We start from the raw sequence: 24,231 nt of genomic DNA on the forward strand, positions 1-24,231 counted from the left end.
TTCTGAAGGCTAACAGGCTTTAATGAGTAGATGTACAGCCTCAGATTTAATTTCAGATCATCATTTCAGCCCATTTCAAAAGGAGAATTCTCTTTCTGTCCTACCAAGTACTTTCAAAGTAAAGCTAAATGCATTTAACAAAAAGACCTCAGAATGTGCACAAATCACACCCACCCAAACAGCACATTTTTGTTTTCAAGTCTGAAATAGCTATTCCCATCTTTTGCCCCAGAGCATGACTAGTCCCACCTCACAAATGGAAAATATGATATTTAAGATGTTTCAGTACCTACAATAAAATGAGAATTTCAAGACTCACCTTGCCTGACATATCCTATCCATTAAAAAATACAACAAAAAGTTGTTGCACTAGGTGGAGAGAGGTTGCATTACTATGGTCCCTCAGACTTTGTAGTTACAGCCAACTGATGACACTGCAGACCTCCCTCCTCTGCAGCCAGCTCTGCAAGGATGATGTTTATATCCATTGCCCAAGCCTTACCTCCCACCCAAAAGTCAAGAGATTGCTTAGCCACTTCTCTGTCAATCCCAATAGTACCTGCAAAGTGGACACTGATTCCTGGCCAGGCAGCCAGCTGTCCTACAAACCTATCCCATGTAGCCCCAACACTTTTTCTACCCAGGTTGCAAGCCTACAATACAATGTAACAAAAATTGCTTTATTCTAATTGTGCGTGCATAATAAAAACAAGTTCAAAATTGTCACATAATACCTTTTTATGAATAGTCCTTGGATCAACATCTGTAACTATTATGTCTTTCAGCCGTGCGAAGAGAATAGTTTGACTGGACTGAAGAAACAAGGATGAGTTGAGACCTGAAAGAGACAACTATGTAAATGCTATTTCAGACTGCATATTAAGCACAATGGTTCGAGGACTGAGATTTTTTAAACGCTTTAAAAAGTCTTTAAAAAGTCATTGTCACTACTCTAACCAAACATGTTAAAAAGATGGTGGTGTTCAAATAATGAAAGTAAGTGTCAACAGTGTTTGGAAAAACATTTGTATTACTGGGCAAATGTAAGAGCCCAATCCTATCCTCTCCCCCCCCCCACACTGGTGCAGCCATGTCAACAGGCACACTATCTCCAATGGAGGGAGGGGCAGCTCAAGAGACTTCAGGGGATTCTAGAGCAGGCCCAAAGAAAGAGGATTGGGAGGCTGCAGGAAAGGGGGATAGGATCTCACATGTGCCATTGCTGCTAGATCCACCCCTCCCACAGCCTCCCCACCCTGTTACACCCTCTCTCTACCCTGATATTCAAGCCAATGGGTAAGGACAGCCCACTGTAAAAGGAAATTGAGGCTAAAACCAAAGCCTTCAGGTATAAAATGAATGCGCTGCTAACCCAAGTCATTTATTAATAAGTAACTTTCTCACAGCATAATAAAAATGAACTAAAAATTCCTCCTATTTTCCCCCATTACCTTGAATTTTGATTTCAGCGATACTGTTCTTCTCATCACAAACACTTAAAAAGAAGGCATCCAACTTAGCAAACAGTTTGAAGTCATACACATCCTTGTCTTTGGAGGTTTTTGTCACTATAATGAAAAGATCAGCATCTTTTATCAATCACAATCTTTCATTGTGATGTTGGGTCAGTTAAGATAATACAATATTTTTTTCCTCCACGGAGCAATTGCTATTTTGAAACAAAAATTCCATCATACCTTTCTTCAGACTAGTCTCTTTTTCTTCTTGTACCTGTGATGGTCCTTTGTCTGTAGCACCAAGTCCTCTTGAGGGGATAACAGCCATGAGAAAATTGATGGTTGAGAGAAGGGCCTCTGTGTGCAGCAGAAGATTCAATGATGAGAAAGCAACCTTTTTGGGCAATTGTGGAGAAGAAAATTGCATATATATTAGAGGGAGCAAAATTTATAATGCGTAATCAGTGAAAATCTCATACAGATTTTTAATAGACATGATCTGTAGATGAAGTAGTAAACTTCTATAGAATGAAGGTCACAACTTTATTATCCACAAAATATATGCAATGAGATTAACCTGATGATCCAAAACCTGTTTTGCAGCAGCAAAGGTCTTGCTCACCATCCACAGTTCAACATATTCAAATCCATCCTGGCTACATGTGTGATCACTATCTGCCCTGGTCTTCAGTGATGCACTTTCTAAGGCACTTTGAGGGACTCATTACCACCATCTGAGCCACCCGTATCTCCAGGAGCACTGTTTCCTACTCCCCGAGTTCAATGATCCTAAAAGATTGGTCCAAGAAATCCTGTCACCAAACAATGCCTTAAGAGTGCCTGGTGATTCCCTTAAACCAGGGGTGTCCAAAGTTTTTGGCAGGAGGGCCACATCATCTCTCTGACACTGTGTCGGGAGCCGGGGGGGGGGGGGAAGAATTAATTTACATTTAAAATTTGAATAAATTTGCCTAAGTTAACATAAATGAATATATTAAAGATGAACTTATATGACTGAATGAAGGTCTTGCAATAGCTCAAGGCCTATAAAAGGCCTTGGACAAAGCAAGGCTGGCCTTTCCTTGCTGCCTCTGCTACATCACAGGCATGAAACAGCAAGCAGTGGAGGGAGCCCTCATCCCACAGCTCACGTGAAGGTCAAACAGTTGCCCTCATGCTGAGAGCAGTTGTGTTGGGCCAGTGTAGGTTCCAACAAATCTCTGGAGGGCCAGAGGCTCATTGGAGACTTGGGGCTCCCTGAGGGCCGCATTGAGAGGCCTTGAGGGCCGCAAGTGGCCCCCGGGCCGGGGTTTGGGCACCCCTGCCTTAAACCTATAAAATCCTTATACATGCACCAATTCTTTTCCTGCAAACACTCAAGTATGATTCAGCTTTCTCACTTTTCAACACTAACATGCCCTAGGCAAAGCAACACAGAGATGGTTTAGAACTGGGGTCTCCGAACTTTTTGGCATGGAAGCAGCATTGCATATCTGACATGCTGTCGAAGGCCAGAAAATAAATCCATGGAGAACCAAAGTTCTGAGAATTTGATTGAATAAAATAAGTAGGAGGGGGTGGAAGGAGGAGGAGAACAGAGGGCAAAATTGACTTGCACAGCAAGAGGGAGGAATGGATTTTGAAAAAGCATTCAGCAACCCACAACGCAAGTTACATTTTTTTTGTCTGTTTCTACTCCATTTTAAGTTTAACAAACTTTATATCTATATTTGAGGTCTCCCAGCACTGGTATGTATCTCATTCAGCCACTAGAGGTGCTAAATGCAATGCAGTTAAATGAAATAATTTCTTTCCATTAACACTGCATTAAATTCAGCACCTCTAGTGGCTGAATGTGTTATATACCCAGAAGTGCATCTTTTGAGTAATTTCTATCCTTGAGAGGCTGGGGAATCAAGCAGGCCAGACAAAACCCTCTGGAGGTCCGGATGTGGCCTATAGGCCAAAGTTTGGAGACCTCTGGTTTAAAATAACACAAAGAATAAAATTAGCTTACTTTGTACTTTGCTCAAAAAAAATTCTAGGCACTGTACAGAATACCGGGGCAGTATATTAAAATCCCTAGGTAAAATATAACGGGTCAGAACAAAATGAGCTTATTTTGTGCTTTTGCCAAAACATGGTAGGCATTTTATACAATACCCCACTTTTGCACAATGCCAATAACAGTATTAACTTAAAGAAGCAGAACAAAACTTAGGAAAATAACTAATTCAAAGCCTAGAATTCCCTCTCTTACTTCAACATGCAGCATCAAGCTCTGAGACAATGCTTAATCAGCAACCAATGACAAAAGTCCAGTTAAGTTTCAAGCTTCTTAGACCAGTGATTCCCAAACTTCTAGGGAGATTTACTCCCTAAGTAAGTCTTTGCGGGGGAGGGGCGAGGGCAGCAACACAATCCCCAGGATTGTGTCACTAAAGACAGCAAAGGGGGAGTGTTTTTACTCACAGATGGCCAGCACGAGGTCCAGGTGGTGCACGAGTCCCATGCAGCCCTCTGCAGGGCTCCTTGATGCTTAGACCCTTCAAACGGAGTGACTGAAAAGCACCTCCCAGAAACAGGAACTGCTTTTCAATTACTCTGTACATTCTAAGCATTGGGGAGCCCTGCAGAGGGCTGCACAGGACTCCCTGCACCACCTGGACCTCACGCTGGCCATCTGTGAATAAAAGCACCCCCCTTAGCAACGTAATCCTGGGGATCATGTCGCTGCCTCCCCTCTTCTCCCACCTCTAAAAGGAACGGAGGAAGCTTTACACAAGCTGGTGGGTTGTAACCCATCAGTTTGAGAACTGCTGTCTTAGACATCTCAAATGCAGGGCATCTTGAAGATTCAAAAATGTTTTGCTTACCTGAACTGTTTGCTCAGTGTTGTCAAAAACTGTCTGAAATTGTGGGCCATTTTTATCAGCCTAAAGGAAATAACAGACATGTAAAAGACAACCCACATTAAAACACAAATATATACTTATAAGAACATAAGAACATAAGAACAGCCCCACTGGATCAGGCCATAGGCCCATCTAGTCCAGCTTCCTGTATCTCACAGCGGCCCACCAAATGCCCCAGGGAGCACACCAGATAACAAGAGACCTCATCCTGGTGCTCTCCCCTACATCTGGCATTCTGACTTAACCCATTCCTAAAATCAGGAGGTTGCGCATACACATCATGGCTTGTACCCCATAATGGATTTTTCCTCCAGAAACTCGTCCAATCCCCTTTTAAAGGCGTCTAGGCTAGACGCCAGCACCACATCCTGTGGCAAGGAGTTCCACAGACCGACCACGCGCTGAGTAAAGAAATATTTTCTTTTGTCTGTCCTAACCCGCCCAACATTCAATTTTAGTGGATGTCCCCTGGTTCTGGTATTATGTGAGAGTGTAAAGAGCATCTCCCTATCCACTCTGTCCATCCCCTGCATAATTTTGTATGTCTCAATCATGTCCCCCCTCAAGCGTCTCTTTTCTAGGCTGAAGAGGCCCAAATGCCGTAGCCTTTCCTCATAAGGAAGGTGCCCCAGCCCCGTAATCATCTTAGTTGCTCTCTTTTGCACCTTTTCCATTTCCACTATGTCTTTTTTGAGATGCGGCGACCAGAACTGGACACAATACTCCAGGTGTGGCCTTACCATAGATTTGTACAACGGCATTATAATACTAACCGTTTTGTTCTCAATACCCTTCCTAATGATCCCAAGCATAGAATTGGCCTTCTTCACTGCTGCCGCACATTGGGTCGACACTTTCATCGACCTGTCCACCACCACCCCAAGATCTCTCTCCTGATCTGTCACAGACAGCTCAGAACCCATCAGCCTATATCGAAAGTTTTGATTTTTTGCCCCAATGTGCATGACTTTACACTTACTGACATTGAAGCGCTTCTGCCATTTTGCTGCCCATTCTGCCAGTCTGGAGAGATCCTTCTGGAGCTCCTCACAAGCACTTCTGGTCTTTACCACTCTGAAAAGTTTGGTGTCATCTGCAAACTTAGCCACTTCATTGCTCAATCCTGTCTCCAGGTCATTTATGAAGAGGTTGAAAAGCACCGGTCCCAGGACAGATCCTTGGGGCACACCGCTTTTCACCTCTCTCCATTGTGAAAATTGCCCATTGACACCCACTCTCTGCTTCCTGGCCTCCAACCAGTTCTCAATCCAGGAGAGGACCTGTCCTCTAATTCCCTGACTGTGGAGTTTTTTCAGTAGCCTTTGGTGAACCTTAACTTAACATGAACCTCTGCTTACTTAACCTTAACATGAACCTCTGCTAACTGGGCAAAAAGGCACTTTTTCAGTGGTGTTCTTTTAAACAGAGGGAAAGTAACTGTCTTAGCATAGCATCTTTTCCACTGGCTATTGCACATTGTTACCCACTCATCTTTTTTTTTTCTTTTTTTTTTAAAGGCATTTACCTTGGTATATTCCACTTTTAAGAGATCTAATCCAGGTTTATCTGAAGATCTAACTAGATGAAGCTGCTGCTTTTTACCTGAAACACAAGTAATACAGAATTACATTTAATAGCAAATTGCAAAAACTTTTAACAGCTTACAGACAAATGAATGTATGAACAAATACATTTCCAAAAATACAGTCCTTTAAAGAAAATTTAAAAAACAAAACAAAGTCATGTGTACATTTCGCCTAGTGTTTCTCAACCAGTGGTACAGGTACCACCAGTGATACTTGGTGTGTTTGGCAGTACTTGCGGAACCCCTGAACTTCTGTCATCTGGCAGTGAGACCAGGAATGCAACACAACAAGCAGTGGTAGGAGGCTCAGCTTAGCAGGCAGAATTCTGTGCCCGAAAAGCCCTCTCATTCACTCTGAGCCTCTTACTGGTGTTAATTGTGTAGCATCTGGCCTCCCAACCCAGAATTGGCAATTATGTCATCAACAGTTACTTCTGGTGGTACTTCTAACAGGTGAACCATGTAAAGTGGTACAATGGGGACAAATGTTGAGAAACATTGCCCTAGACTAGTATTTCTCAAACTGTGGGTCGGGACCCACTACATAGATCGCAAGCCAATTTCAGGTGGGTCCCTATTCATTTCAGTATTTTATTTTTAATATACTAGACTTGATGCTACCATGGTATGTGACTGCATTTGGGGAAATGTTACAGATCTGCACTTTTAATAGGCTATTGTGTATATGCTTTAACAATTATAGTCAATGGGGCTTACTCCTGAGGAAGTGAGCATATGATTGCAGCCTTGGATTGTCAAAAATTTTCCCGTTTGATTATGTCACTTCTGGTCATGACATCACTTCCAGATTAATGACACCACTTCTGGTGGGTCCTGGCAGACTGTCATTCTAAAATGTAGGTTCCAGTGCTAAAAAGTTTGAGAACTACTGCCCTAGACAAACAATTCCTCTCGCAGCTTATAATTATTTTTTCACAGCAACAAGAGCATTTTCTATCACTCACGGATACATTCCCCTATTTTATCTGTTGAGATACCTTGAATTTCGTGATAATCCAGGCTAATTTTTTTCAAATAGGCTACAGCTCTCATATCATATGTTCTGACAGTTGCTTCTGTTCCGAGTTGCTTTATGTTAAATACAAGTACTGTTTCCTCTCGGTGTAGCTGCTTAGTGAGTTCCAAAATTACCTAGGTAAAGACAACATCTATAATAACTCGTTCAGGTCATCACTCTTCACCACTGAAGCTTTATTTCCTCAAGTTCATTAAGGGAAGAATGCAATGCTAACAAATCAGAAGCAGATTTTTTCAAGTTATAAATTTTCAATACAAGTATTTACTAAAGCAGCAGATGGCAAGCACCATCTCAGAAGAGGCATTCCCCAAGACAGAAAAGGGGGAAAAAATGTTTCATTTCCATGATGGTGGCTACTGTGATGTAAGCATGCGTCCTCTAAAAAAAAGTAGTATTTTTATTAATTTAGAGCAGTTATTCATAAACCAAGACACACAGATGTTATCAAAACTCCCATGATTAGCTAAGGTATCTATACATGACTGCCCTACGAAAAATGTTTGAGCCACGTTTCGTAACTGTTGGACTAACAGCACATTCCTTTATTTGCACATTCAGTAAACTGGGCAAACTGAACACCTGATGAGACAGTGGCATTAGGAAGCTGCTAGACCCACCTTCCCATCCCACATTTGACATAACACTCAGAGATTATGTCAAACATTTGAAGAGTGTGTCACATTCTCTGTTTACACATACTGTAATTTGCAGTTTTTATCCCTGTTATTGGGGCATGGATGCAGAGGAAAATTCTGTGTGAATGCCATATTTAGCCATCAATACAGGAATGCAGAGAAGAGAAATTATAGTACAGTGGGTTAGCTGTATCTGCGGATTCAGGACCCACAGATTTCACTATCCGCTGGTCCCATACTCACAGGTCAGCCCCACATGGACTCTCCAGAAGTGACCAGAGTTGTACTCCGATTGCCTCTGGAGGGTTTCTGAGACCTATGAAGGCCATGCATGGCCTCCCTGGGCCTCAAAAATCTTTCTAAAGCCTCTGGGAAACCTTAGATCAGCCATTTTCAACCACTAAGCCACGACACACTGGTCTGCCATGAGTGGTCCACAGGTGTGCCACAGGAGTTTGGGGGAAGGTCATTTATTAATAGGGCCAATGGGAGATGTGAGCCCCCACCGGCAGCATGATGTGCCTTGTCAATTTTCAAAAACCTGGTAGTGTGCCTTGACCATTTTAGTGCCTTGTCAGCGTGCCATGAGATGAAAAAGGAAGTTGAAAATCACTGCCTTAGATGGTCAGCTTCAGTTTTCAGGGAAAAACGGAAGTAAAATGTAAAGGCCTTTGGATAATGGGGTAGGGCTTCTGCAGGTCAGAGAGGCCACACTTGGCCTCCCTGACCCTCAAAACATCCTCTGAGGCAATGGGAGCAGAGCTCCCATCACCTCTGGAGGATTAGAGGCATTCAAGACACGCAGATTTCATCATTTGTGGGTTTCAGTGTCCACATGGGTTCCTGGAACAGAACCCCCATGGATAACATGCGCCCACCTGTGTACTTGCTACTTCATTTAAACTTTCACACTTGAAAGGGAACTCTAAGAATAGCTATGCCTTGCATGAAAATAAATGATGCTAATACTCTTAGCATTTATATGATGTCTTAAGAGTGTGCAACATGCTTCACACGCACATTATCTTGATGTTATACTTATGAGTACGTGTCACTATCCTCGTACTGTACTGTAGCCAAGGCTGAGAGTGATGTGAGGGCGACATGCCTAAGGCCACTGAGTGACAACTCATGGTACAGACAAGATTTGAACAAGAGACATTTTGATTCACAGCCAAATTGCTTAGCCCATTAGGCTATACTGGCTCAGCAGCTGGTGAAGCTGCTGTATTTTCATTCATCAGAGAGTATCCCATTACATCCCTTACCATTAAATTGATATTGCTTCTATCAAGATACCCTTGCTCAATTTTAACAAGCAATGACTACACATAATCATTTTGGGAATTTATCACTGAATTTTATCATTTGAAGTATTCTTTGCAGGAAGAGAAACAAACCAATCAACTTGCCTCCCTAATTTCAAACTTCAGTTGAAGATCCGTGAGCTCTTCCTTAATAGTCTGAGTCTCAGTCTTTAATACCTTTCTTCTAGGTTCAGAAAACTCACCCGCATCAAAATACTCTTCATCAGATTCTAAGGGAAAAGAAATTTTTTAAGTGTTCTGTGTGTATGCACAGCACTAGTCTCAAAATAGTTTCATCACAATGAAGTGATTAGTCTCAATTTATCTATGAGCACAATCAACAAGATCTTTTTTTGTTTTGACATTTACAAGCTTTTCTATGTTCTGTCTTAGTATGTTGAAGAGTCAGAACCAGTTGGGCAAGGCAAAAAAATATCTAGTATTATGCCAATAAAGGTTCTGATTACTAAAAAAATCTAGTAAATGATTTCAACCAGTTTTCTATTTTAACCACACATAGTTGATCAAAACAAGTAACAGCAATATGGCTCTAGAAGAGATGACATACTGCCTCCCCAATGTGTAAATGACAGTTTGACATAACTAAACTGAGGTGACACGTTAGGATAGTAATATGAAAACTGTAATTATCACTTCATTGTCTGAATTGATAATAGCTCGAATCTCACCATTATGTATGTAATCAAAGATCATCCCATTAGTTAAAAACATGGAATACCAAATTAGAAGGCCAAAAGTTGACTACAGATCTGCTATCAGACAGCTCCTAATATGTCCTCTATAAGATTTTTCCTCTTCAAATCATTGTAGAAAAGCTAATTCAAGAACAATCTGTCCAACATCCTACACCTCCATTGGTTTAGCATCATGCAGAGAGTTCTGACATGCTACTATATTGTCGGGGCTCCTCCCAGATGCCCTGACCCCCAACTTATCTGGGAGCAGGCACCCCCTGCCCAGGGTGGGGAGGCTTCACTGCCCCCAAAGGGGGCAAAGCGGGTTGGCTCACCTCAACTAGCCAGAGGGGGCTGGCAGGGCAAACAAGGAACACAGAAGGAAACAAGCCAGAAACAGGAAAGGCCTTTTCTGCCCCACCTGGAGGAAGGGGAGGGGCCAAAGGGGGCAGGCTTGCTCCATAAAACAGGGAGGCCAGGGATGAGAGGCGGTCAGTGTGAAGCAGGGAGCTGTGAGGTCAACAGCTCCTGCTCCTAGGCCAGGTTTGGCAGCTCTGCTAGGGAGGAGGACAAGGGTGCTGGAACCCCCTCTCCCTCCAGCCAATCTGAGGCCTCCCTGGGGAGGAACAAGCCTGTTCCAGGCCCCTCCGGGGGAAGGCCCCTACATATATATAAAACCTGATTGTCTAAAATTAACACTTTTAACTGATGTACATAGGATTTTTTTTTACCTGATTCTAATCCTTCCAGCAGTAGTGGTGTGCTAAGAAATCCTTTCCTTGTACTAGTAACAGGAACGGCAGGTGCCTACAGAAGATTGCAAGTGGAAGATGGTGAGCTATTGTTCAAAATTACCTTATATGTCCAGCAGCCTATAATTCTTCTAAAGTATCTTCAATTAGCATGTGTCTCTAGTAACTCAAAGACAATATCATTTATGCCCTCTAGTCACCAGTTTTGATTATATTCATGTTTATTTTTAAATATCCAAAATATTTTCTATTTGTGCTGCCTTTGCCTGATCTCCCCCCAGAGCATAATATCCAACAAAGATAGGGGATTTACTTTGACAGTTAAAGGTGCAACACTTGGCTTCTCTAGAAGTGGAATGCTATCAATGAGTTCAAATACACTTTTGATCTTCTGATCAGAAATTCGCAGATGAACCAAAGGAAGCTCTCCTGACACTTTGAACCTAATGGCAGGGGGGAAAAAAGAATAGCATAACTAAGTCTTCTAGTTTACAAAGCATGAAGAAGAAAGCTGTTAATAGTCAACTGTGCTATATAGCCAATACCAATGTGACACCTACACAAAGAAAAAAGCTAGGGAATCACTGAACCAGTTCAGTAAATTGTTTTGAAATTTGTTAAGTACAAAAAAGCCTCTCGTTCACTTTCCTAAGACACTTACTAAATACAAGTACAAGCAGAGGCACTAATAGGTCTTCTCTTTATACATGACAGTATTGACATATGGATACAAGAGGGCCATGCAAAGATCAACTGATCTACAATTCCCTCAGAATTCTAGCTAAAGTGCAATTTTAAGATCACACCAGTATGGCAATTTTTCCACATTTTTTTTTCAGACTGAGCATACTGGAAACCATTTATTTAGCTATGTAAACTGCTTTGTGAATGACTTTTTGTTGAAGAGCAGTTATATAAATATTCTTAACAATAATAAGTTATGATAAATTACTTAGCCATTCTGGTATCCTTCTCCACCATTGATTTGGCAAGCTGTACATGCAAGTCCAAGGGTTGCAATATGTGCAGTGTTGATGGATGCTCAAACCGTGCCTTTTTCCAATTTTCTCCTGAAGTATAGTTAAGAATGTTGAAGTCCCATTGATAATTACAACAATATAAGAATCATCAATAAGCAAGATTACAAGTAAGACAACAACATAAGATTTTATGTATGTATGTTTTACATACATAAAATCAAGACACACCATGGAAGAACTAGACACATGCAGTTGATGCACAGCAGAAATGGAAAAAACACACTGGATTTCCATTTCGCAGACCGGAAGATGTTCAAACAGTGTTTCTCAAACTGTGCTCCAAAGTCTAAGGGCACCCCAACTTTTAAAAAAAAAGCTAAAAAAGCACACTCAAAACATAAATAGTGAAATCATTAGGCAAAGAAGGAATAAATAGCTCTAGAACTAGCCATTATATAAAACACCCAAAGAACAGTGTGGACTTTGCCTGCTGCCAATAAAGTAACAGAACAGGCATATGTATCTCAAAAGGACATTCCACAGTTTGGGCACCACCGCTAAAATACCCTCTCTCCATTCAGCTCACCTCTGAAGATAGGGGTGCCCAGAGAAAGGCTCAGACAATACCCCAATTGATGAACAGGTTCATATGGAAGGAGGTAGTCCATCAGTTATTTATATTTTATACATTTATATTTTATCTATATAAAACTTGGTCAGTTAGAAGCCCAATCCTATCCTACTTTCCAGCACCGATGCAGCCCCAATGCAATCCTGAGGTAAGGGAAATGTTTCCTCCTTGAGGAAGTCTCCGTGACAGACACCGCACTGCATGATACAGTGCATCCCCCATTGGCATGGCTACATTGGTACTGAGAAGCTGGATAGGACTGAATCCAAGCTTAGCTAAAACTCTCACTACTTGCTTAGAATTTCATTTTTACAAGTGCCATTTTCAGCTTTGCACATTAGCTGGGAATTGAGAAGATTTTCAAATACATCTTTTACTTGGTCAGCATATTAATACCTGAGCGGCTAAATAGCAGTTGCACATTCTTGATTTCTATATCAAACTTGTCGTATGCTTTGTCCATAATCTCTTCCAGGGATGCACTTGATGTATGGTGGTCACCTTGACTGATGCTGTTCAACTAGAGAATAATGATTTTCACTCTTGTTTAGAATGTACTGGTAACTTCTGTTTTCATAGACCCATCTTATAGCAATACGCTAAACTGCCAGCACCTCTCAACTGAACACTGATTTACCAACACTTTTTTCCATTTAGATTTTCTTATTATGAGCAGGAAGAAGAGAAGCAGAAGCAGACAGTAAGGTAAATTACAATCTACACCAGCTGCTGCTTCTCTACTGGCCCTTTCTCCCCTCAGACACACTGGCAGAATCTGCCACTAACTGTGAGCAGAGTCAGCCACCACCAAAGCCACACACCCCATTACTATTGCCTTAATGATCTATTTTCATTTATTTTATGTAAGCCACCTTGACAGCTTTGTCAGTTGAAGAGGGGGTTAGAAATGCTTTAAAAATAAAGACAACAATCCTATTAAAAATGCAATTACCTATATATAGACTTCAAGGTTAGCCAACGATCATATTTCTAACACATTGCAAAGAAAAATAAAGCAAGTTATTTGTATTCAAAAATTTTACAGCAACAATTTTGCACAGAAATGAGAGTTTCTTTTTACATGTGTCCTTTTTATCACATGTAAAAAGAAACTGTCATTTCTGTGCAAAATTGTTGCTGTAACATTTTTGAGTACAAATAACTTACTGTGGCCCACATTATACTGGGAACTGTGGCCCACATAATACTAAGAACTTTGGCTTAGAACAGGGGTGTCCAAAGGTTTTGGCAGAAGGGCCACATCATCTCTCTGACACTGCGTTGGGGGCCCAGTAAAAAAAAGTATTTACATTTAAAATTTGAATAAATTTACATAAGTTTACATAAATGGATATATTAAAGATGAACTTATATGAATGAATGAAGGTCTTGAAATAGCTCCAGGCCTATAAAAGGCCTTGCAAAAAGCAAGGCTGGCCTTTCCTTTGCTGCTGCCGCTGCCTTACAGACTTGAAACAGCAAGCAGTGGAGGGAGCCCTCATCCCACAGCTCACACAAGAGGTCAAACAGTCACCCTCATGCTGAGAGCAGTTACGTTGGGCCAGTGTGGGCTCCAACAAATCTCCAGAGGGCCAGAGGCTCATTGGAGACTGGGGGCTCCCTGAGGGCCGCAAGTGGCCCCAGGGCCAGGGTTTGGGCACCCCTGGCTTAGAATAACAAATTACCAGACTGCCAAAATTTGGTTATTATACTTTTAGATGAACTAATTTCATTAAAAGTTTTTATTTCAGGCTTTGGGAACTAAATTGGTCACCACTTAATCAGTTTCAAAACTGAAAGGCAAAATGCTACTTCTTGCTACACAGTAAACTTGCATACTGCAACTTGCAAGTTTCACTGACTTGGATCTAGAGAACTATAAGCCCAGAGTCACCCCAAAAGGCACTTGTGAGGACTGAGGGAACCTCAGGAATACCATGATACATAGTGCAAGAGGGTGCCACTGCCTGGAAGAACTGATGGAATTCATGACTCCGACCCCATCTGGGAAGCAGAAGTGCTGTTTCACTTGCAAACGTTCTATAGGAATCCAGCCTAATGCCTTGAAGACACAACATTGCAATATTTTAAAAAGCTACAGTGATTTGTAGCAGATGTATGCCAAGGGATAACAACTGTAGGCTATAGAGAAAAAGTAGATATGTAGACATTATGAAAGTCTGAATGGCAGTAACTTTCAGTTAAAGTTTGACTGTAGGGATAAAAAATGGTTCAAATCTGTGAAGCAACAGGAGTGGCAACAATAAAGGGCAGGCTGCTGGAGAGGGGGTAGGGGATGCTTTTCACTACCTGGCAATCTCCACCTTCTTCCTCCTTCACAATCACTTTTAAGTTAAACTTATGAAAACAGTCCGCTGCTTTATAACAGTTTAAGAGTCTTTAAGCTTTGATTCTTGTAAAGTTAGAAGATGAGAGATAATAAATTACATACCTGAAATGTACCAAAGTCCAAAATGAGAAGGTCTGATTTTTCATAGTGGAAGCCTGTCCGTGGAACCAGAAGATAGGATGGTTTCAGATTAATCCTCAGGTCAAGAACTTTTCGGGTTTCAATAATGTGTGTGAGTCCTTTTTAAAAAAAAAAGAAAGAAAAGGTGAGCACACTGAAGTGATCTGCAAAGGAATGGACCAACTGTTATTTTTCCTACAGCTTAAGCAGAACATTTACAGTCCAGATATTCCATGGACAAGTATTATTAGTATTGGCAACCTTCAGTCTCGAAAGACTATGGTATCGCGCTCTGAAAGGTGGTTCTGGACCTTCCATGGACACAGCAAGAAAAAGAGAAAGATACCACAAGGAAATAGCATATAAGCAAGCACTGCACTGTATCTCAATATGTATCCCCAAGACAAAACGTTCCTTCAAACAGCTGTTAGCATCTATATACCGCGATACTATGGTATCGCGCTCTGAAAGGTGGTTCTGGACCTTCCATGGACACAGCAAGAAAAAGAGAAAGATACCACAAGGAAATAGCATATAAGCAAGCACTGCACTGTATCTCAATATGTATCCCCAAGACAAAACGTTCCTTCAAACAGCTGTTAGCATCTATATACCGTAGCATCCAGACTAATAAAGAATCCACTTGTCATTGAGAGCATACAGTAGATACTTCTAAGATACCTGTAGCAGTCCTCTCTTTAATTTCTTCCAACTTTGATAATGTGGCTATGGTTAAACGCTCAAGGTCCATGGTCTTATCTGTCTGGAAAAATTCCACCATTGCATTTATTGTTTTCTAAAAATGAAAGAATTGTTTGTCATTTTCCTCATGAAATTACAAACACATGAACATAAGAGATAAAAGGAAAATAACACCTATGACCATTTCTTACAGAGCTCTACTCACAGCATCATATATAATTTCCACAGGTTGCGACTGTACAATGAGGCTTTGATCTGCAGTGCTGTCTTCTGGATTAGTCTCAAATTCTATTTTAAGCAGAGATGATTTGGCATCCCCAACTGAAGCCACAAGGGAAGGTACAGTGTTCTGTTGTTTTAGACCCGTTACATACCAATGCTCAAGCTTTGCTTCTATCCTGAAAATTAAATTTGAAAGCAGAACTTCAAAATTAAAAATACAACTGAAAAATGCATATATACCAGTGATTGCCAAAGTAGTGGGTCACAATCCATCAGCCTGGGAAGCACTTGTTCCTGGCACCTTAAGGGGCAGGGAGGGGAATCTTCAGAATCACGCCACTGCCAGGACAGGGGGGAGGGGTTCAACTTACCTCCATCTGTGCCAGCCACGGGGGGCGGGATGCGGGCAGCCCCACAGGCACCTCTGCAGGTTTAAGAAATATTAAAGACTTAGAAGTGTTAGAAATGTTTAAAAAAGCAATTGGAAACCACACCCAGTTCTTGATTGTGAAACTAGAAGTGATTGCTGCTTGGTATTTAACATTTATTTAAACTTGGTATTTTTAACATTTCTAAGGCTTGAGGAGCCCTGCAGAGATGTCTATGGTTCTCCCTGCACCCTCAAGGCCGGCACAGGTGGAGGAAAGATGAACCTGACTCCCGTCCTCAGCAGCAGTGTGATCCGGAGGAATTGCATCACTGCCTTCTCCTCACCTCCACAAAGACTTAGTGCTTCCAAACTTCTGAGGAAAAGTCTGGGAACCTATGACATATACAGCATAACAGTGATTCAACTTGTGCATAATGAACTTGGTACAAGGAATAACAGTAAAATACTGGCAAGGCACCACTGACAAGGCACCACTTCCCCGAGCCTGCTGCAGTGAAGATGCTGGTGGCAGCATTTTGCTTAGGTGAAACTTTGAAAAAAAAATTTATTGCATTTTTCTTGCCAAGATAGCCCAATCCAGCAATCAATTATTTTTTCCCAAAAAAAACTGCACAACCAGCTTCTGTTGCATTAAGTATTCATATATTTTTTTGGAAAAAAAATCATAAACACATAATGCCACAGAAGCCAGCTGTGCATCGAACTGACTGGCTAAAAGTGATATTGTGAACTAAGTGCCCTGTCACTATTTTCCACATTTTAAAAGTTGGTTCTGCTTAATTTGGTTTATTTAAAAGTGAAAAGTGGGTAAAAAATGACATCCGACACTTTAAGAGTTAAAAAAAGCAACAGGCATGAAGCATGAGGGTGAGCTCCAAACCCACAGTTTGGGAACTGCAGAATTATGATAACACAACACCCTGCTGCTTTGAAGTGGGAAAGGGGGGAGAGGCTCTTTAGCACCACTAATTTTAATGGGGCACACTAAACCAGGAAGAGTTTCATGGCACTTCAAAGTTCCATCCAAGAAATCAGTACTAATTAAAACCAACTCACAAGTCATGAAGCATGATTTTATCGTGGCAGAAATCACAATCATTTTTATTATGTACCCGCTGCTGAACAAAGTGCAATGTATTCACCACTTACTTAAGGGCTTGTGCTCCTGGCCTCTGTGAAATTTTTGTGCTTAAATCAATTATCTGGATTTTAAGGGTGTCTGGAACATTCTGATCTTCTTTAATGGTAAAGGAAGTGCTTAACAGTTTCAGGGACAGCACATGGGCAACGTACTAAACAGGACACAGAAGCATTAAAAATATCAGTACACAATTCCACCATGTACAAGACATGGATTTACAGTATACACTGCCATCAAAATGTAACTATGTACAAAATTAAGGCTGCACTAGTATGGAGAAAATGCTTTAGCATCTTTTTTCAATAATTGGAATAGATATGACCCAAAGTATAGCAAGTGTTTTATAACTATATCCCTATGCCAATACCTGGAAAGTACAAACAGTAGCAGGGATACACTCTTCATGATGCTCTGTTTAAATTGGCTGTTTAAATGCTGAAATCTGCAAACATATTAGGATCTACATAACACACAATGCACATAGTCCTGACAGTGTGATCTGCATAAAACTGACACCCAAGTCCTGTGATTGATGTGTCATCAAGGGATGCTGTGCAAACAGATTTCTGTGCAATTATAAAATCTGAATAATTCAGGGACAAAGAGAGATAGCATCCAGTTTGCCACCCACAATATATACCCTGAACATCATTATACTCTGAACATCAATATATGGCTAATGTTCTTAATGAATTAACATTGTCCATTTCTTCCTTTTCACAGGAGGTTTAACTTAAATCTAAACTATCCGGCCTAAGCTAATTATGCCTGTCTGTACCTTCTTCCCATTTTTAAGTTTAAAGAAGGAAAAAAAGTTTCAATGGCCCAGGGCAGTGGTTCACACACGTTTAGCACCGGGACCCACTTTTTAGAATGAGAATCTATCAGGACCCACCAGAAGTGAGGTCATGACCAGAAATGACATCAAACTAGAAAATTTTTCACAATCCTAGGCTGCAGTTCTACCCACACTTACCCAGGAGTAAGTCCCATTGATATCATTGTTAAAATATATATAGTAGCTTGTTAAAAGTACAGGTCTGTAACATTTCCCCAAATGCAGTCACGTATCATGGTAGCATCAAATCTAATATATTAAATATAAAATATTCAAATGAAGGGAACCCACCTGAAATTGGCTCATAACCAATGTAGAGGGTCCCGAACCACAATTTGAGAAACACTGGCCTAGGGCATTTTGCCAGCTATCAGGTATACAGCCTACAAACCACCCTAAGAGCTGCTGAGGAGGGAGGTCAAGCAGCCTTACAGGCTAGCTTGAATGAACTTTCACCCAGTGAAATTTCTGTCCCCAAAGGAACTCTAACATAGTCTTTGATATTTCCTTTTTTGTTAAGAGGTGCAAATACCTGCTTAGGTAATGTAAGATTGTGAGAACTTTCACTATAACCAATGGCAGTAAAGAGCTTCGCCTTCTCTTCTGGTGTCATGAGGTCATCAATAGCTAAACAAATGATTAAGGTATTGTAATTAACCATTCATTTCAGCAACATGCTTTTCTTAAACATACAAAGAGTTGCATTTTGTAGCCCAAGTGAACAATACTAAAACAAGCTCGCCAGAAGACATATGCCAGAAGACATAAATGTAGCACAGTTCTGAGATTTTCAAAGTAACAACCAATGTTTCTTCTAGTGCAGTGGTTCTTAAACTTTAGGCACTGGGACCCACTTTTTAGAACGAGAATCTGTCAGGACCCACTGGAAGTGATGTCATGACCAGAAGTGACATCATCAAGCAGGAAAATTTTTAACAAACATAGGCTGCAATCCTACCTACACTTACCCAGGAGTAATTCCCATTGGCTATCATTGTTAAAAGCATATATGCAGTAGCCTAAAAGTACAAATGTGTAACATTTCTCCAAATGCAGTCACATACTCTATTCATCAAGTCTAATATACTATACTAGTATACTAAAAATAAAATATTGAAATGATTAGGGACCCACCTGAAATTGGCTTGTGACCCACTTAGTGGGTCCCAACACACAGTTTGAGAAACACTGTTTTAGTGCTTGATCAGTGTTAGCAATCTGGCATGAATCTCAAGTCAAGATAATAAGATCTGACCTGCAGTTCAGTGATGCTTGGTTAGAGCATCTAATATCAAGCATGAAACATGTCTCAGACTTGAGACTTTATTGCCACTTTTGCAGACATCCCTTTCCACCAAAAGACACAACTGAATTACTAACATTCATATACTGCTTTCTGTACATGTTTTCCTGAGGATGGAAAGCTTTACTGAATATGTTTAATCCATTTGTTTGGCTAAACTTGCAGTGTTGCAAAAAACCATGCTGTGGTACAATTTGCTATCTCCTACCTGCTCTTGTCATACACTATAATCTTGATGGAGTGGGTCAATCTCTTTTAACAGTTTGTTGGGTAGAGACCATAGCTATTAACAGAACATCTGCTTTTCATGCAAAAGGTCTCAAGTGCAAAGCTAAAAATCTCATAAAAGGATCAGAAGGAACCTCCACCAAAAATTCTGAAGAACCACTACAAGTCAAAGTGGCCAGTACTCAGCTAAATGGACCAGTGGTACAAGTCAGTCTTAGGTCTTTAAGCACTTGGATACAAACATCTCGTCTAGAGATTGGGGAAATATTAGACACCATAGTAGTCATGCTACTTCCAGACTTATGAATCAGTTAAAAGAAACTTGTAAAGTTGATAGTATCTTTGTATCACACAGAGTAGCTGACAGAGAAGAAACTGCTAAAATCTATTGTCAAATGATATTACAGCCAATAGAACTAATACGTGATTATACAGAATGAAGACAGCGGGTTTTTTCCAGTTTACTGGTGATGTTTGAATTCATCAAATAAGATGTCAACTGAAGGGTAACCTAAACAACTGCTACTCTCATGAATGTAAAAATGAGTATGCAAGTTATCTATGAGAAAAGCACTGTTTTACTTGACCAATAGTATAAAAATGTTCAAACCTACTTTCGGGAACTGATAATCCTTCTTCATCTTCTTTTTTCTTTGTTTCCTTCTTACCCCAGAATCCACTAAACCACCCACCACCTTTCTTCTCTCCATCAGTGGATTTCTTCCTCAGTAGCTTTTGCCCTGACCTTACAACCTATAAACCAAAACCAAGAACACACAATCAAATGAAAATTTAAGAAGAAACGTAACTTCATGTCTCTAACAAAACAAAAATGGTGTCAAAGCTATCATCCTTAAGGACTAGTCAAAATGGTCTTGGAACAACAGGATCTTGGTGGGAGTGTGTGTAGTTTTGTTTTTTAAAGGACTGTCTACAAAAGTTCTCATTCTTTCATGAACACACACACATTCACCCCCTCACCCACCAAATTGTTCTAGACATTTGTGGTGGGGTGGGTGAAACTATGGCTATACATTAGGTGTCTGTAAGGTACCACAAGGATAAACCCAGGTTTCATTGCAGCAAACAGTAGTATGTTTTATGAAACAAATGGCAAAATTAAATAGCAGAACGTACCTCAGTTTGTGCTTGCTGTCTTGCTAAAACAATATTGAAAACATCTAGAGCTTTTTCTAGATCCTGTAGGACAAATTCATAAACGCAGCTTTAAACACAATGTGAAAGTCCCTGATGAAAGTTTTATTCTAGTAAATCACATCAAGTGTCAGTCATGTTTCTACGAAGATGCACACCATCGCTTTGAACTACATTGCTCTTGCTCTATTTTGCCAGTTAGTTACTCCATAGTAAACATTATGATTCTACCAAATGGTTACACAACACAAGAATTGTCTGCTCTTTCATAAAACATTTTTAATTTTGTTTTGCTTATAACCAACAAAACATGGTCCAATGGCCATTACTACAGTAGATATTTCTGAAAAAGACTGTAGCTCAGTACTTAAACTCAATGCAACAAACAAACTAAACTTTCTTGTTGTGATATTGGAAGATATTCCTAAAAGATGGTTTTTCAAGTTCATTAAAAATTATACTCTAGACAGACTGAAAATTTAATAAATCTGTATGTTTATGGCATTATTTCGATATATGGTGGCATATTTCTTGCAGGACTAACTCTTACAATCTATTTAAAACAAGAAACATCCTTTCTAGAATCACAAGAAGTACCTGCATTTGTTTCTGTGTTTCTTCTGATACTTTGGTCTGTGTCAGTTTATTTTTATACACATTTTTGTAACTTTTCAGAAGTTGCCTGTGTTGTCTTATATTACTCCACGTCCACATTCTGGTGTATCGCCTGACATGAACCTCAAGAATTCCATTTATCGCATAATTCCACCTGTAAGAAGCAAGTAAGTCACAAGCTATGAGCAAGTTCATTATTGCAAGTGAAAAAATCATAAAGTATCTGAACCTTACAATATGCTCATTCAGTATATCATACACAACATGGTAGTAAAGAGAGTTCTGATGGTTGGATGCCTAGCAGGTCAGAAGCAAGTTCAAAAACAAGGTCCTAATTTCCACATACTGAGGGTACTCCAGAGCAGGGCTACTTGAACCCTGGCCCAGGGGCCAGATCTGTCCATCTGGAGAGTGGATCTTTTGATGCTGGAGAACAGGGACCCTCTGGGCAGTCACATCTCCTGCCTGGCATCCCAGAAGGCAGGACATCCGGGCAGATGCAACTGCCCAGAGCGTCCCTATCCTCTGAACAAGGAGGACTTTGCATGGTGCCTGGGCAGAAAGCTAGGATGCTGTCCGTTCAGGGATTGCATTCCAGGTGCACAGCAACAGCTAGTTTGAGCGTCTCTGCTCCAGAGGAATGCACAAGTTTGTAAAAAAACACCCACAAAGCAAGTGGCCCTTTGAGATTCCAGGACCTTAAGGAATTTTGAGAATGGAGAGTAATCGAGACTCAAAACACTGAATAAAGAGAGGAACAAATGGAAAATACATAGATAATATAAGGGAAGCAGTAGTAAAGAAACATCATATAAAGCACAGAAAGCACCAACACTGAAAAGCTTTTACAAAATATTTAATTGAAAGAAAAACACAGAACCAAGCGAAGTTTTTTTGACAGCAGTAGATGATAAAGAGAATTTAACACACCCACCAACCTCACTACAAGTTGCATCACTCATGTTGGTATTTGTTCTGACTGCCCACAGTGCATACAATATTTATACTTGACCATCCATAGGAACCACACTTAGGTTGTCAACCTAAGACTTGTCCATCAGAAGCAGCTATTTTGCAGGACTAAAGCAATATTTTTACTATCAAAAAACACAATGCAGAAAGGCTGCTAACTTACCATTGTTTAGAATTCTTATGCAGTGGGACATCCGGTCTGAACTTTCTGTATGGGCTATTTCGAACCATATAATCTATGGACTCCAAAAGGTCAATCATACTAAGGTACTAAAGAAATGAAACAGGACAAAGTATTTTACCACAGAGAGCCTCAGTGTTTAAAGCTATAAGAACATAAGGATTGTCCTGCTAGGTTAGGTCAACCTTCAACTAGCTATAGTGATCCTGCATATGTTTACAGCAAGACAAGAGTTATGCTAGTATCTCAGTTGCTTTTAGTACTGAATCTATAGCACTGTCTCAGCATGACAGTCATGCTAGCCAGCGGGAGCAATGGCATTTAGGCTGAATGTGCTAAATGTGTGAGAACCACTGCCATAGGATACACAGTCTGTGTATCCTATGGCAGTGGTTCTCACATTTAGCACCAGGACCCACTTTCCAGAATCTGTCCAGGACCCACCAGAAGTGGTATCATGACCAAAAGTGATATCAACAAGCACAAAAATTTTAACAATCCTAGGCTGTAATCCTACCCACATTTATCCAGAAGTAAGTTCAATTGACTGTCATTGTTAAAAGCATATACACAGTAGCCTGTTCAAAGTACAGATCTGTAACATTTCCTCAAATGCAGTCGCATACCATGGGAGAATCAAGTCTAATATATTAAAAATAAAATATTGAAATGAATGGGGACCCACCTGAAATTGACTCACAACCCACCTAGTGGGTCCCAACCCACTGTTTGAGAAACACCGTCCTATGGTATCATTCTGCACAGTTCTCAGCTTTCAGGGAATGTAATCCCCATGCTATTGGAGGTATTGCAATATACATTTTTTATTTATCATGGATAACAGCCACATACAAATCTTCTCAGAAACCAAAGCTGTGCAATAAGAATATGAAACATTTTCTGAATTTTAAACTAGCCAATCACACAAACAATATGACTGAACCTCAAAATTATAAGAAATACATTCCTTACACCAAAATATTCAGAAAGATTCATGCTACCACATTTCCAAAACCTCCAGAAGTTTGAAAAAGTTGTATGTGAAGATGTTAACCACATTGTTTATGTGCACAACCACATAAAATAGTTTATACTACCTGAGTAATAAACTGGAACCAACACTATGCAGCCAATACCAGAAGCTAAAAATAAGATCTTACTTGTGGCTTGGTCAGTTCAACAGCAATGCTCTGCACTTCCATACACCAATCAATCTTAGGAGTTTTTAGTTCTGTTTCTGCATAAGGGTTAATGTAGAGTCTTGCAGAGGCTGACACTGGCCTAAATACTGAAGTGAAATGTACATTAGAAAACAAATCCAGCATTCACAACTGGCTCAAAACATTCAGAGGTGGGGGAGAAAGAGTTCTGCTCAGTGCCATCAAGCCTAGCGCTCCAAGTCACCACTCAAGAGTTCAGATTTAAAATGTGCTTAAAATACACACACAAATTCCAGTAGGAGAAGAAATAAGGGCACATACCCAATTTGGCCTGGTCTTGTACTTCTCCCACTAAATCTTTTTGACACATGAGGGTCAGCAAGGGAAGCCACCTTGGCATGAATTTCTCCTTACAATCCACTCTTCGTGTCACCAGCCCTTTTCTATTCCACTCCTCATCAACATTTTCCTTTTCCCGACAAACTCACACAATTCTCGTTCCCACCTCATCACATTCTCAAAGAAAGCATGCCAACCCAAATATCTCATTCCACTGCACTGTACAAGCCTCAAATCCATTGCAGCCGAGTTGATCTTTGCCCATCCAGATCCTTGAAATGTTGGCTGCCGCACTAACATCAGAGACAAAGCCTGCGAGTCTACCACCTGATTTTGGTCCTTAATACTTACTATACTGGTAGTTTGGATGCTTTTGGCCACTAGAAGGGACTCCTTTTTTTAACTGCTCCTGTTAAAATAGTAAAATTGAACCCATTGAATAATCTCAAGCACACTGATTACAACTGCAAAAAGGAAAACACTTCAAGTGAAGCTTAATTCTGATATAACTGACTTGG

The 24,231-nt window shown here is 40.5% G+C and overlaps 1 protein-coding gene across 1 annotated transcript in view; it reads right to left on the minus strand.

The window, feature by feature from the left end:
• Nucleotides 1-24,231, minus strand: part of VPS13C (vacuolar protein sorting 13 homolog C) — a 106,329-nt gene that overhangs the window by 57,267 nt on the left and 24,831 nt on the right. The window contains exons 10-31 of the mRNA XM_066635973.1: nucleotides 24,065-24,122; nucleotides 23,375-23,502; nucleotides 22,197-22,303; nucleotides 21,044-21,215; nucleotides 20,429-20,491; nucleotides 19,906-20,044; nucleotides 18,293-18,387; nucleotides 16,931-17,073; nucleotides 15,374-15,566; nucleotides 15,148-15,262; nucleotides 14,449-14,585; nucleotides 12,393-12,516; nucleotides 11,338-11,455; nucleotides 10,699-10,828; nucleotides 10,365-10,440; nucleotides 9,044-9,168; nucleotides 6,956-7,109; nucleotides 5,898-5,974; nucleotides 4,334-4,393; nucleotides 1,698-1,851; nucleotides 1,452-1,568; nucleotides 735-838 (exon numbers count right to left, since the gene is read on the minus strand). Coding sequence (XP_066492070.1) covers nucleotides 735-838; nucleotides 1,452-1,568; nucleotides 1,698-1,851; nucleotides 4,334-4,393; nucleotides 5,898-5,974; nucleotides 6,956-7,109; nucleotides 9,044-9,168; nucleotides 10,365-10,440; nucleotides 10,699-10,828; nucleotides 11,338-11,455; nucleotides 12,393-12,516; nucleotides 14,449-14,585; nucleotides 15,148-15,262; nucleotides 15,374-15,566; nucleotides 16,931-17,073; nucleotides 18,293-18,387; nucleotides 19,906-20,044; nucleotides 20,429-20,491; nucleotides 21,044-21,215; nucleotides 22,197-22,303; nucleotides 23,375-23,502; nucleotides 24,065-24,122 — 2,589 coding nt within the window. The remainder of the gene's footprint in view (nucleotides 1-734; nucleotides 839-1,451; nucleotides 1,569-1,697; nucleotides 1,852-4,333; nucleotides 4,394-5,897; nucleotides 5,975-6,955; nucleotides 7,110-9,043; nucleotides 9,169-10,364; nucleotides 10,441-10,698; nucleotides 10,829-11,337; nucleotides 11,456-12,392; nucleotides 12,517-14,448; nucleotides 14,586-15,147; nucleotides 15,263-15,373; nucleotides 15,567-16,930; nucleotides 17,074-18,292; nucleotides 18,388-19,905; nucleotides 20,045-20,428; nucleotides 20,492-21,043; nucleotides 21,216-22,196; nucleotides 22,304-23,374; nucleotides 23,503-24,064; nucleotides 24,123-24,231) is intronic.

Source organism: Tiliqua scincoides, chromosome 8 (genome assembly GCF_035046505.1).
Source record: "Tiliqua scincoides isolate rTilSci1 chromosome 8, rTilSci1.hap2, whole genome shotgun sequence".
Classification (NCBI taxonomy): domain Eukaryota; kingdom Metazoa; phylum Chordata; class Lepidosauria; order Squamata; family Scincidae; genus Tiliqua; species Tiliqua scincoides.